A 13,154-nucleotide genomic window follows, 5' to 3' on the forward strand; every position below is an offset into this window, starting at 1 on the left:
CCCCTCTGCTCTCCCCTGACCTGGAGCACTGCATCCAGTTCTGGGCTCCCCAGTACAAAACAGACAGGGATCTAGAATCCAGCAGAAGGCCACAAAGATGATAAAGGGCCTGGAGCATCTCCCCTATGAGGAAAGGCTGGGTGACCTGGTTCTGTTCAGGCTTGAGAAAAGAAGACTCAGAGGTGATCTGATTCACATTTACAATATCTTAAGTGTGGGAGGCAAAGGGACATGGCCAACCTTGTGGTTGGTGGAGACAGGACAGGGAGAAACAGCCACAAACGGGAGCACAGGAGGTTCTGCACCAACACGCGCAGGAACTTCTTTACAGCGAGGTGACGGAGCGCTGGAACAGGCTGCCCAGGGAGGCTGTGGATTCTCCTTCTCTGGTGAGATTTCAGACCCACCCGCTCGCCCACCTGCGCAGCCTGCTGCAGGGGGCCTGCTTTGCAGGGGCGTTGGACTGGATGATCTCTGCAGGTCCCTTACAACCCCTCAATTCTGTGATAAAGAAAGCTGAAGACTCCCCGCTGCCTCTTTATGGGGTGAAGATGACTGAGCGAGCCGCCTGGAGCAGCAATTTTCTTCACAGCAGCGAACGGCAACTGCTCCCCCCCGCTTCCCGTGGGAGCGCCCGCGCAGCCGCACCGCAGCCGGACAGCCCGACCGGAAATGCTCTCCCTCACGGCTGCGCGGCTTCCGGCAGACGGGGCAGCCCTGACCGGAAGTATCTGCCCCACGCCTGCGCGACTTCCGGCGGCGTGGGGCTGGACTGAACTGGTTGCTCCGGGCGTCGGTACCGAGTCCGGGAGAACGGCGGCCGTCTCTTCCCGTTAGAGCGTGCGAGGCCGCGGTTCAGGTCGGGAGCCGGGCCGTGCGCGGGGCTGAGCTGCTCAGCGGAGCTGGTGGGGTGAGTTCAGCACCTGGCGCCGCGTGTTCCATCGCTGACCGTCTTGAGTGAGGTTACGCGGGGTGTGCGGGACAGCGGGCCCAGCCTCGCAGCCCGCCTGATGGGGTGAGGCGTTTGAATTGGCAGCGAGAGCACTTTCTGCGAGTACAGCAGCACTGAGTGTGGGTTTCCTCAGGCAAGGAAGGACACTTAATCAGCTGACTCTGAATTCTCTAGCAGATGGGCATGGCTTCGTGGGTTCAGACTGGCTTTGACTGCTCCCTTCTGTCAGAGCTATTAAAAGGCAGGAAGGCCTGCCTGACCACAGAGGGGCAGAGCTGGACAGAAGAGAATTGGCAGTCAGTGTTAACCATTGTGGAATGGGTACAAAACCAAAACAAAATAAAAACCTGCCAACAAGTCTCCAACAATAGAGTAATAACTTGATTAAAAAATAGTAAAAGGTGGTGGGGGGGGAGCATTAACCCTGTGCATTCCTAGTGGGGAAGTGTGCTGCCTCCCCAGGGCCCAGGTCACAGACAGCACCAGAAAATTTTCTGGCCTGGTTCGCCCTTCCCGTCATTATCCTTTATTGACAGCTCAGGCTGGCAGTGATGTACTTGCTGACAGAAGCCTTAGGGCTGTCATAAGGGACTACTGTGAGTTCAGATGGTTAGTGGACGGAGTGGGACTACAGATGGTGTTCTCTGTGTCTTCAGTGGCAGTGAGGGATACTGAGAGGACTGGAAAAATACTTGTGATAAATATGTGGCTGAGAGGCTGGTACCACTGCTGCAACTTTGGTGGGTTATTTTTGTTTTTTTTTGACAATGAGGCAGTTTACTGGTTTACTCTGCACCTGGTCTGATGGCTGCAGATGGGTCCCATGTGTCTCAAAGGGAGAAAAGGATCACAGCCCAGGAGCCGGCAGGGCTTGTTGAGAGGGCTTTAAACTAAGTATGAAGGGGAAAGGGGATGAAATGAGGCATGCTAGCAATGAGTTTGGGGAACAATGTTAGGGCTGGAGGTGAGACCAGTGGCTCAACTGAAATGCATCTGCACCAGTGCACACAGTGTGGCCAACAAGCATGAGGAGCTGGAAGCCATCTTGTGGCGTGCAGACCATGACTTAATTGTCACTACTGAAACACACTTACAACTGGAGTGCAATGAGTGACTGTATAAACTCTTCAAAAAGTGTAGGCAAGAAAGGAGGCGTGATGGTGTGGCTCTCTGGTAGAGAACAGTTTGATATCACAGGGCTCGGGGGGTGATAAGGTTGAGTCCCTGCAGGTCAGGATCAGGGTGAAGACCAAGGTGGACATCCAGGTGGGGGTCCATTACAGAATGCCAGACCAGGATGAAGAGACAGATGAGGCATTCTATGAGCAGCTGGCAGGAGTTGTGCGATCACTAGCCTTTGTTCTCATGGGGAACTTCAGCTTTCCAGGGGTACCTTGTTTGGAATTCCCCACCAAGATGATTCTGCACTCTGCAGGATAATGGATAGAAATGCTGTGTTCATACTGATGTCCCAGTCCCTGATAATGTTACTTCTGCTGTCCCAAAATTCAGGTGCTCTAGGTTGGTGTGCACACAGGCGTGAGATGTTTATTGCAAGTCCTCATAGAGATGAGTGCTGAGTAGTTCACTCACAGGGCTAGCATGCCTTCTCTGTATATACATTTGTTTTGTGGGTAAGAAATGTAGGATCGCATTGCCTCTGATTCTACTGATAAGAGTTTACCTACAGGAATGGTTAACTGCCCATTTCCATTTGAAGGGTCAGCCCTTTCCTGCTTTCAGTCCTCCTATAATTGATAATCAAAGTCAATGCCATTTGCAGTTGGTACATTTCATTCAACCCCTCTTTGTACTAGGATACAGTCAATTTTAAAAGTTGGTTTGGATTTGGAGCAGGGCAGAGAGTTCATAGGTACTAGATGGAAGCAGAGCTGTGGAATAGAGCTAAATGGAGGAAAAAGTGTTATCCATAATTTATTCAATCATAATAGAAATATACACAACCCTCCATCAGTGGACCAAGACTGAAAATTCCAGTGCTGGATCCAAGAGTGGATACTATCCATCTTTCTGTCTTCCTCTCCTTATTCCTCTGTCTCTCACTCTCTTCTCTCTTATTATTATCATCTCTCTGATTTCTGTGCTCTGGAGAAGTACAATTTCTTCATTCCTGTCCACCAGGCCTACTCTCTTCAGTGTCTCTAAAACTATTCAGAACTAGAAAAATAAAAAGAGAGCAACCCTCAAATCTTCCTCTCAGCTATTTGCCATCTTCCTCTTGTGTGATACCCTGCACCTCTTTTCTGTGTTGTATGGCAATTGCTCAGTCATGGCCTGAAGCAGCGACTGAGCACGTGGGGAAGGAACACAGGGAGCACAGGAGGAAGCAGTTCACCACGCTGAGGGGCTAGCAGCCACAAGGGAGGGATCTCTACCTGGAAATCCCTCCTTTTGGAGCATTTGGCAGGCCCTGATCCTTGGGATGGGCAAGCAAATCTTTTTTTAACTGGATTATGACCATCACCCTTTTTGGGTAATTTAGAGGCTGTGAAAGAGTGGAGAATCACCTTGGTAGGGGATTCAGAACGGGTTATTCCGTGTGGTAGACCAAGGAGAAGGGAGCTCACTGTGCATAGTACAGCCTTGCTCTGGCCAAAACTCCCCTGTTCAAGGAGAGTTGTTGACTGCAGACTTTGTAAATCTAGCAGGCATAAAAAGATGTGTGAGAGAAACTAGAGGAGGGACTTTGAGGCTTCCATTTGTAGCTTCTGGTCAAGTTCTCTTACAGCCCGGTTGGCTGCACCAACACTGGCACCCAGACAGGTGCTCTGGGGGAAATCTCTGGACTCTCAGGACGTGCTGGAGACACAGCAGCACACCAGTGTGGTTAAAAGCTGTTAGTCTGCTTTATTCTTAAGCACTATTCTATTTATACATGTCAGCAGAACATTCTGCAAAACACTCTTCAACCGTTCACGCAGGCACTTCTCCAGTCAGAGCCGTGAGACATTCTTTTGCTAGAGGTGTCTTTGGTTCTCATGCTGCTTATCTTGCTCCACAGCTGCTGCTCTGTTCAGTTTTTCTTGTATTCCCACAATGCTTTTTTTTTTTTTGTCTTTGTCCTATCGTGTCCCCCTCTCTCTTTATCTTTATTTTCCCCTTGTAAAGTTGTTAAGTATCACAGTCTTTATTTGGATTTCCTATAAAGTTGCATACTTTAGCTGCACAGTTTAGATAAACATACTTGAAAGACTGACAGTACTTCTAAGATTATTGTTGTACAGAGAATCTCATTAAATTTGATGATTGTGTTTGGATTAAGAGTGTCGATTCACCTAACTCTAACCAAGGGGATTTGCAAATCAGGTCACCCTTCTCCTGCTTCTCAGGTGGCACCCGTTAAAAAGAAGATAAATCCATTATACCATCATTTTATGCTTAGCACCACTATGGATCAATAAATAGGCTGCAAGGTGTAGTTAAAATCATAAGCACAGCATCAGTAGATGGTGATTTGATCATCACAGGCTTGTTCAACTGTACTGTCATTCTCTCTTTTCAGTGGGTGAAACCCAAAAGACCGTGTTGTTGTTGTTGTTGTACTCCGTGTGCCTGAGTGTGAGGAGGGGCGGAAGGGGGTGCGTTCAGATTGCTCTTCCATTATCAACATCTTTTCCTGCACGTCCTGTTGGGTGAGCATACCATTTCCTAGCGGATTTTCTGCAGTGGATTCTGGGAGGGCAGTCCTCTTTAGTCTTGCTTCCAGTAAATTAAAGGACGCTGTTGGCACAGGCTGTCCTTTATATATTGTGTCAACTCGCTTCACTGCTCCGGCTGAAGATAACAGTCCCTTTCCCCATACATATGTCACTGTACAGTTTCTTTAAATGTAGCTGAGCTGGATATTAAGTGGCTGCTGCTGCTTGCCCCACCAGTTTGGTAGAAGTTCCTTTGATTACGGTGCTTGGTGTGTATGGCATAAAAAGTTGTGGGTGACAGAAAGTTTTTCTTTCCAGATCTGCTGTAACTTCAGCAATTCCACCCCATGCCATGGCAGAAATGTGGTACTGGAGTACTGCAGTAGTTTTTGATTCAAGGAGGGCAGAGGCTGTGCAAAGTATACTGCCTTTTTGGCATCGGTGTTTGAAGCTGGCACCAGGTCATGTGTTTAAAATATCAAAACCCCAAATATTTCTCATGAGTATTTATAATTGTGGAGAAAGTGGGTGACATGAATTTCTCATCCAGGAGCCAGAAATTTGCTTTGGCAATTTGGGCCACAATACTTTGTTTCTTTTACATTAGTAATCTTAAGTCTTTGCTGCCTGAATTGCATGCTGAGCTTCCCAAGCCCTAGTGGGATTTCCATCACTGATTTCTCATTTCTGGAATGCTACAGTTAGACTAAAGATAATGCCTGGAGGCTGATTATAAGTCAGGACTCTGGGAATGGGTAAAAGTAATGGTTTCCCCATGCTTCATTACTCCACTTTGGAAGATTTCTTTGCAGATATCCAGTTTATCAGGGACGGATAGAACTACACTATATACTCTTAAGGGTGAAATGGGGATCTACGTGTTCATATAATATAGATATGCTATAGTGATTTAACAGTGACTTAACAAGATTGGAGATGGCTGGGCACACTTTTTTGTGGTGTAGTGGTTAGTGTTGAACACACAGATACCGTAGTAAACTCCTTTAACCATGGGGGTAAGGAGCTGCAGTGAGGCTGGATCCATTCCTAGTCCCAGAGTAGGTCAATGGTTTGTATCTAAGGGATCCTGTGTGCACAATCACTCTAAGATACACTCCTAGCAAGGCTCACAAAGGCTAGAGAAAACTCTTTGCCGCTCACTGAGGTTCTGAATCAACAAATTTTCCTGAGGTCGAGTCAGTGCTGGCAAACAGGCCTGAGCCAGGCGGGGATGATTGGCTCCCTGCAAACAGCCCTTTGTTTTGCTGTATTGATTGGATGAAGGTAAGGCTGTCGATGTGGTCTACCTGGACTTCAGTAAAGCCTTTGACACTGTCTCCCACAACATCCTCGTGGAGAAGCTGGCTGCCCATGGTTTGGTGGGCGTACGCTCTGCTGGGTGAAACGCTGGCTGGGTGGCCAGGCCCAAAGACTTTTGGTCAGTGGAGTTAAATCCAGTTGGCAACCTGTCATGAGCAGTGTCCTCCAGGGCTCGGTACTGGGGTTGCTTCCATTTAACATCTTTATTAACAATCTTGATGAGTAGATTGAGTGCGTCCTCAGTAAGTTTGCAGATGACACCAGGTTGGGAGGGGTTGTTGATCTGCCTAAGGGAGAAAGGCACTACAGAGCGACCTGGATAGACCCTAATCAATGGGCCACGGTAAACTGCATGAGTTTCAACAGGGCCAAGTGTCAGGTCCTGCATTTTGGTCACAACAACCCCAGGTAACCCTACGGGCTTGGGGAGGAGTGGCTGAAAAGCTACCTGATGGAAAGGGACCTTGGTGTGCTGATGGACAGTGGGCTGAATATGAGCCAGCAGTGTCCTAGGTGGTCAAGAAGGCCAATGGCATCCTGGCTTGTATCAGGAATGGTGTGGTGAGCAGGACCAGGGAAGTGATCCTGTCCTGTACTCAGGACTGGTGAGGCCTCACCTCGAGTGCTGTGTTCAGTTTTGGGCACCTCAGTACAGAAAGGACGTGGAAGTGCTGGAGGAGGTCCAAAGAAGGGCAACAAGGCTGTGAAGGGCTTGGAGAATATGGCCTGTGAGGAGAGGCTGAGGGAACTGGGGATGTTTAGTCAGGGGAAAAGGAGGCTGAGGGGAGACCTTACTGCTCTCTTTCAGTATTTGAAAGGTCATTGCAGCAGAGCGGGGCTCATCTCTTCTTACTGGTGACAGGATGGGAGGAAATGGCTTTAAGTTGCGCCAGGGCAAGTTTAGGTCAGATATCAGGAAAAACTTCTTTACAGAAAGGGTTTTTAAGCACTGGAATGGGCTGCCCAGGGAGGTGGTTGAGTCACCATCCCTGGATGTGTTTACAGACCATCTGGACGTGGTGCTCAGGGACATGATTTAGCAGAGGGTTGTTAGAGTTTCGGTAGTATGGTTAGGTTATGGTTGGACTTGATCTTTGAGGTCTTTTCCAACCTGAGCAATTCTATGATTCTGTGATTGCGTGTTGCCACCAACTCCAGCAACCAGACAGCTCCCAGGTTACTGTTTGTAGCATTTTGTGCCTTTCACTGTCAATTTCCTTTGGTTCAAACCTTTTTGAACCCTTGGGCATTGAGCATTTTGGAAAAAAAATAAACAGAATATCCTAAAGGGAATTTTAATGAAAATGTCCCTGCGTAATTTTCAGAGACATGAAAGGCGTGCTGGGCTCCAAAGGAAGCCTGTATGTGTTGACCAGGTGTCATTCAGGCCCAAATTGTGGTTTCGGAGTTGAGAGGGACATATAATAACATTGTTGGATGAGCAGCTCTGCCAGAGTCATGAACGTTCTCTCATCTGCCCTGTTTCTGTCATTTAAGTGTCACTTCCAGCTCCCAAGCCTGTGGAGATCTCCCTGCTGGAAGGAAGGGATGAACCCTGGATCCCAGATGTGCACACCTTGGAGGACATGGCAGGAGAGCTCAGTGCAGGTGAGGGGGGGGGTGGAAGGAGGAGGCTGGGGCTGGCAAAAGCCATCTCTGACTGGGAAATATTTTGGCACCATGTGGTATTTCTGAATTTCCTCTGTCATCCAGCAGGTGATGGTATCACAACTATGAAGGAAGATCTGCAGAACAGTGGCATGGCCCAGAGGCAGTGTGTTAGCGTCCCTGTTGGAAAAGCCAGGAAGGATGTCCAAGGGGGTGTGGAGCAAGGAGAGCACATCAAGAAGCCACTGGGAAACTGTCCAGGAAAGAGAGCAAGGAAACACCTAGACTGCAGCACAGGTCAGAAGCAATGTAAAGACTCAGTGAGCAAGGAAGTGTGCCATAAGAAAAGTCAAAATCCATGCGATGGGAGTGAGAAAAGCTTTCAAACTTATTCTGACAGTGTTAACCAGCAGCACATCCATGCAGGAGGCAGACACTTTAAATGCCATGAATGTGATAGGAGCTACATAAAAAGTTGCAACTTGCATATCCACCAGTGCGTCCACACATCAGAGAAACTTGATAATTGCCCCAAGGGTGAGAAGAACTTCAGTTCAGATCTTCATTCCCACCAGCGCATGCACTCGGAAGACAGACCCTACAAGTGTCAACAGTGTGGGAAGAGCTTCAAAAGCAGTTCTAAACTCCTTTCCCACCAGCACATCCACACAGGAGAGAGACCCTTTAAGTGTCCCGAGTGTGGCAAGAGCTTCAAAAGCCGTTCTGACCTCATCTACCACCAGCGCATCCACACTGGGGAGAGAGCTTTTAAGTGTCCTGAGTGTCCAAAGATCTTCAGAAGCAGTTCTGACCTTGCAATCCACCAGCGCATCCACACAGGTGACAAACCTTACAAGTGCCCTGTGTGTGAGAAGAGCTTCCGGCAGTGCTCCCACCTCATGATCCACCAGCGCATCCACACAGGAGACAGACCCTACAAGTGCCTCAGCTGTGGGAAAGGCTACAAAAGCAGTTCTCATTTGAAGAGCCACCAGCGCATCCACACGGGAGAAAGACCATTCAAGTGCTCTGTGTGTGGAAAGAGCTTCAAAAGCAGTTCCAACCTCATCCGCCACCAGCACATCCACACAGGAGAGAGACCCTTTAAATGCCCAGAGTGTGAGGAGAGCTTCAAAAGCAGTTCTGACCTCATCTACCACCAGAGCATCCACACAGGAGAGAGACCCTATAAGTGCCCCGAGTGTGGGAAGAGTTTCAGAAGGAGTTCCAACCTGACAATCCATCATCGCATCCACACAGGAGAGAGACCTTTTAAGTGTCCACAGTGTCCAAAGAGCTTTAAAAGCAGTTCCCACCTTATCTACCACCAGCTCATCCACACAGGAGAGAGAGCCTTTAAGTGTCCTGACTGCTCAAAGAACTTCAAAAGCAGTTCCCACCTCATCCGCCACCAGCGCATCCACACAGGGGAGAAAGACCCTACAAGTTCCCTGAGTGTGGGAAGAACTTCAAAAGCAGTTCCAATCTCAGAGATCAGCAGCATGTCCACACAGGAGAGAGACCTTGCAAGTACTCTGAGTGTTGGGAAGGCTTTAGAAGCAGTCGTAAACTCAACTCCCACAGGCACATCCACAGAGGAGACAGATGACAGAAGTGCCCTGAGTTTGTGAGAAGTTTCAGAAGCAGTTCCAGCCTCCTTACCTACAAGCACGTCCACACAAGAGATAGAGCCTGCTAGTGCCACGAATGTGAGAAGGTCTTCAGCTGGAACTCCAACCTGGTTCCTTGCTTGTGGATTTGCATGATGATGAAACCTTCACAAATCGCTTGAGCAGAGGAAGAGCTCTGGAGCCAAAGCCAATCATGTTCCTCATTCCTTCCGGGGGAATTGCCCTGTCTCCAGCAGAAAGAGAGCAATATGGGCAAGTGGACATGCAAAGGAGAATCCAGCGATTATGGCAGGTGGATCAGAAGCACATTTCTGCCAGGTCTGTGTGCAGGGAATTGTCTGAAGAAGTCATTTCTTCTCACCCCAGAGAAACTCATCTGCTGTGGGTCAACAGATGAGGATCCAGATTAAACCTCAGCTGGACCAAGAATTCACTCTGCAGGGAACGCAGGAAGAGCTTCAACTGGAGCTTAACTTTTAGTAGACCCCAGTAAACCAAGACAGGAGAGAGCCCCTGTGAGCACCTTGGCTGCTGGAAGAAGTACGTCCAGAGCTGGGGGCTCATCACACACCAGTGGATACCAGTTTGGAACACATCCCCTATGAATGTGCTGCCTGTGTTTGCCTGAGCATGTTGCTCCCGGGGGAGGAGGGGAAGGATGCCACATGTGTGAGGTGTGAGCAGGTGGAGGAGCTGCTCAGCCTGGTGGTGGAGCTTAGGGAGGAGGTGGAGAGGTTAAGAACCGTTAGAGAATGTGAGAGGGAGATAGACCGGTGGTGTGACTCTCTGTGAGAAAGGAGCAGAGATTGCAACCCCCAAACTATAGTGGACCCTCTCCCTTGCCATGGTCAAACCGAGAGAGCAAACTTGAGAAGAGAGAAGGAATGGCAGCAGGTCCCACCTCAGCGAGTCAGGCAGCGCTCATCCCAACCTGCCTCGGTTCCTCAGGTGCCTCTAATAGGTTTGAAGCCCTGAAACTGAAGGGTGAGGTGGCTGAGAATGAGGTGGAGAGACAGCCTCCAAGCTTTTCTAAGGAGAGGCAGTCAGCTCCACGCTTGAAGACTGCCTCCTCCAGTAAAGAAAGGAGGGTGATATTGTAAGTAACTCCCTTCTAAAAGGAACTGAGGGCCCAGTATGTCTGCCTGACCTCACCTATAGGGAAGTGTGCTGCCTCCTCCCTAGGGCACGGGTCAGGGATATCTCTAGAAAGCTTCCTGGGCTTATTCGGCCATCTGGTTACTATGCCTTATTGGTAGTTCAGGTTGGCAGTGATGATGCTGCTGAGAGAAGCCTGAGGGCTCTCAAGGGACTGGGGAGGATACTTGATGGAGTGGGCGTGCAGATGGTTTTCTCTTCTATCCCTGCAATGGTGGGGAAGGACACTGAGAGGATCAAAAAAACCCTCCTCATAAATAAATGGCTTAGAGGTTGGTGCAGGCACAAGATTTTGGGATTTTTTTTGACCATGGGGCAATTTATTTGGCTCCTGGCATGACAGCTGCTGATGGAACTCACCTGTCTGCAAGGGGTGAAAGTATCCTGGCCCAGGAACTGGTGGGCCTCACTGAAAGGTGTTTGAACTAGGTAACAAGGGGGAAGGGGACAAAATGAGGGCAGCTGGGGTTGAGCGGGTAGTTTGAGGCTCAAAACAGAGCTTGATGGGTGATGAGGGTGGAGTTCGAAGGGATGGAGAGCAGCAGGGAGATGCTGCTTCCCTAGAGTGTCTGCACACAATGTGTGCAGTATGGAAATAAACAGGAAGAGCTGGAGTTCTGCGTGTGGTCGCATGGCCACAATCTCATTGCCATCACAGAGATGTGGTGGGACAGCTCTCATGGCTGGAATGTTGTCATGGAGGGCTGTGTGCTTTTTAGGAAAGATCGGTTGGTGAGGTTGTGTGGTGGAGTTGCTCTTTATGTGAGAGAGCAGCCAGAATGTATTGAACTCCAGCTGGGGGAGAGCGGTGTAGCAGTGGAGAGCTTGTGGGTGGGAATCAAGGGGCGGGCTAGTATGGCTGACACTGCTATGGGTGTGTACTACAGGCCCCCTGATCAGGAGGAGGAGATCGATGAGGCCTTTTGTAAGGAACTGTAAGCAGTGTCACGATCCCAGGTGCTGGTGCTTATGGGGGAAGACTTCAGTTATCCAGATATTTGCTGGATAACAACGCGGCCAGGCACGCGCGGTCCAGACGGTTCCTGCAATGTGTTGAAGACAACTTTCTGATGCAGGTGGTGGAGGAACCGACAAGGGGAGGGCTGTTGCTGGACCTTATTCTCACTAATAAGGAAGGGCTTGTCAAGGAAGTAAAGGTTGGGGCAGCTTGGGTTGTAATGACCAGAAGGTGGTGGAGTTCGAGATCTTGAGTGGAAGAAGTAAAGCAAAAATTAGGATTGCTACACTGGACTTCAGGAGAGCCAACTTTGATCTCTTCTGGGACCTACTTGGAGCTATACCATGGGCTAGGGTGTTAGAAGGTAAGGAGGCCTGTGAGAGCTGGTCAGCATTTGAACAGCTCTTCTTCCAAGCTCAGGATCGGTGCGTCCCTGTGAGGAAGAAATCGGGAAAGAGTGGCAGGAGAGCTGTGTGGATGAGCAAGGAGCTTGTGTGCAAACTCAAAGCAAAGAAGAAGGCCTATGAAATGTGGGAAAAGGGTCTGACCACTTGGGAGGAATATAGAAATGTTGTCCAGGGCCTGCAGGGATGCAATGAGGAAGGCTAAAGCCCTCCTGGAATTCAATCAGGCAGAGGTGATAAAGGATAATAAAAAAGGCTTTGTTAAGTATGTTAACAGTAAAAGGAAGACTGGGGAGAATGTGGCTACCGTACTAAGTGAGAGGGGTTTTCTGGTAAGGGGGGATGCTGAGATGGCAGAGATACTGAGTGTCGTCTTTGCTTCTGTCTTCAGTGAAAAAGCTCTCCTTTGGGAATCCCAGACCCTGGAGGTTAGTGAGAGGGTCTGGGGAATGGAAGACCTCTCTTTAGTCAGGGAAGAGTCAGTCCGAGAGCGCCTAGGCAACACCAGTGTTCATAAATCCATGGGACCCAATGGGATGCATCCACGGGTGCTGAGGGAGCTGGCAGAGGTGATTGCTGAACGGCTTTCTCTCATCTTTGAGAGGTGTTGGAGGACGGGGGAGGTGCCTGAAGACTGGAGGATAGCCAATGTCACTGCGGTCTTCAAAAAGGGCAAGAAGGAAGATTCAGGTGATTACAGGCCAGTCAGCCTCACCTCTGTCCCTGGAAAGGTGATGGAACAGCTGTGCTGGATGTCATCTCCCAACAACTGGAAGAAAATGAGGTTATCAGGAGTAGTCAGCATGGGTTCACCAGGGGGAGGTCGTGTCTGACCAACCTGGTGGCCTTCTATGATGTTGTCTCTGGCTGGGTGGATGGGGGGAGAGCAGTGGATGTAGTCTACCTTGATTTCAGCAAGGCATTTGATACTGTCCCCCACGACATCCTTATAACAAAGCTGAGGAAGTGTGGGATCGATGAGTGGACAGTGGGGTGGGTTGAGAACTGGCTGAGTGGCAGAGCGCAGAGGATCGTCGTTGGTGGTGCAGAGTCTGGCTGGAGGCCTGTAACCAGTGGTGTTCCTCAGGGGTCTGTACTGGGTCCGGTCTTGTTCAACATCTTCATCAATGACCTTGATGAGGGGATAGTGGCCACCCTCAGCAAGTTTGCTGATGATACAAAGTTGGGAGGATTGGCTGACAGCCTGAAGGCCGTGCTGCCATTCAGCAAGAGCTGGACAGGCTGGAGAGCTGGGCAGAAAAAAAATACTGGATGAGGTTTAACAAAAGCAAGTGTAGAGTCTTGCATCTGGGGAGGAATAATTGCATGCACCAGTACAGGTTGGGGGATGAGCTGCTGGAGGGGAGCTCTGCGGAGAGGGACCTGGGTGTCCTGGTGGATGACAGGTTGGCCATGAGCCAGCAGTGTGCCCTTGTGTCCAAGAGGGCCAATGGCATCCTGGGGCAC

General features: G+C 49.6%; 1 protein-coding gene across 2 annotated transcripts; it reads left to right on the top strand.

Moving 5' to 3' along the window:
• The first annotated feature begins 756 nt into the window (after positions 1–756).
• Positions 757–12,371, top strand: LOC122155459 (zinc finger protein 501-like). Of its 2 annotated transcripts, XM_042809329.1 has the most exons (4): positions 757–910; positions 4,476–4,605; positions 7,429–7,539; positions 7,645–12,371. In XM_042809329.1, the coding sequence occupies exons 3-4, from the start codon at positions 7,518–7,520 to the stop codon at positions 9,168–9,170; spliced, it is 1,548 nt and encodes a 515-aa protein (XP_042665263.1). In that variant the 5' UTR covers positions 757–910; positions 4,476–4,605; positions 7,429–7,517; the 3' UTR covers positions 9,171–12,371. The 2 variants fall into 2 exon arrangements, with proteins under 2 accessions (XP_042665263.1, XP_042665264.1); XM_042809330.1 differs by lacking the exon at positions 4,476–4,605 and having other exon boundaries at positions 7,648–12,371.
• The last annotated feature ends 783 nt before the right edge of the window (positions 12,372–13,154 follow it).

The sequence above is a fragment of the Centrocercus urophasianus genome, unplaced genomic scaffold, assembly GCF_019232065.1.
Source record: "Centrocercus urophasianus isolate 14NV4802_14NV808 unplaced genomic scaffold, USGS_Curo_1.0 seq_1152, whole genome shotgun sequence".
Taxonomy (NCBI): Eukaryota; Metazoa; Chordata; class Aves; order Galliformes; family Phasianidae; genus Centrocercus; species Centrocercus urophasianus.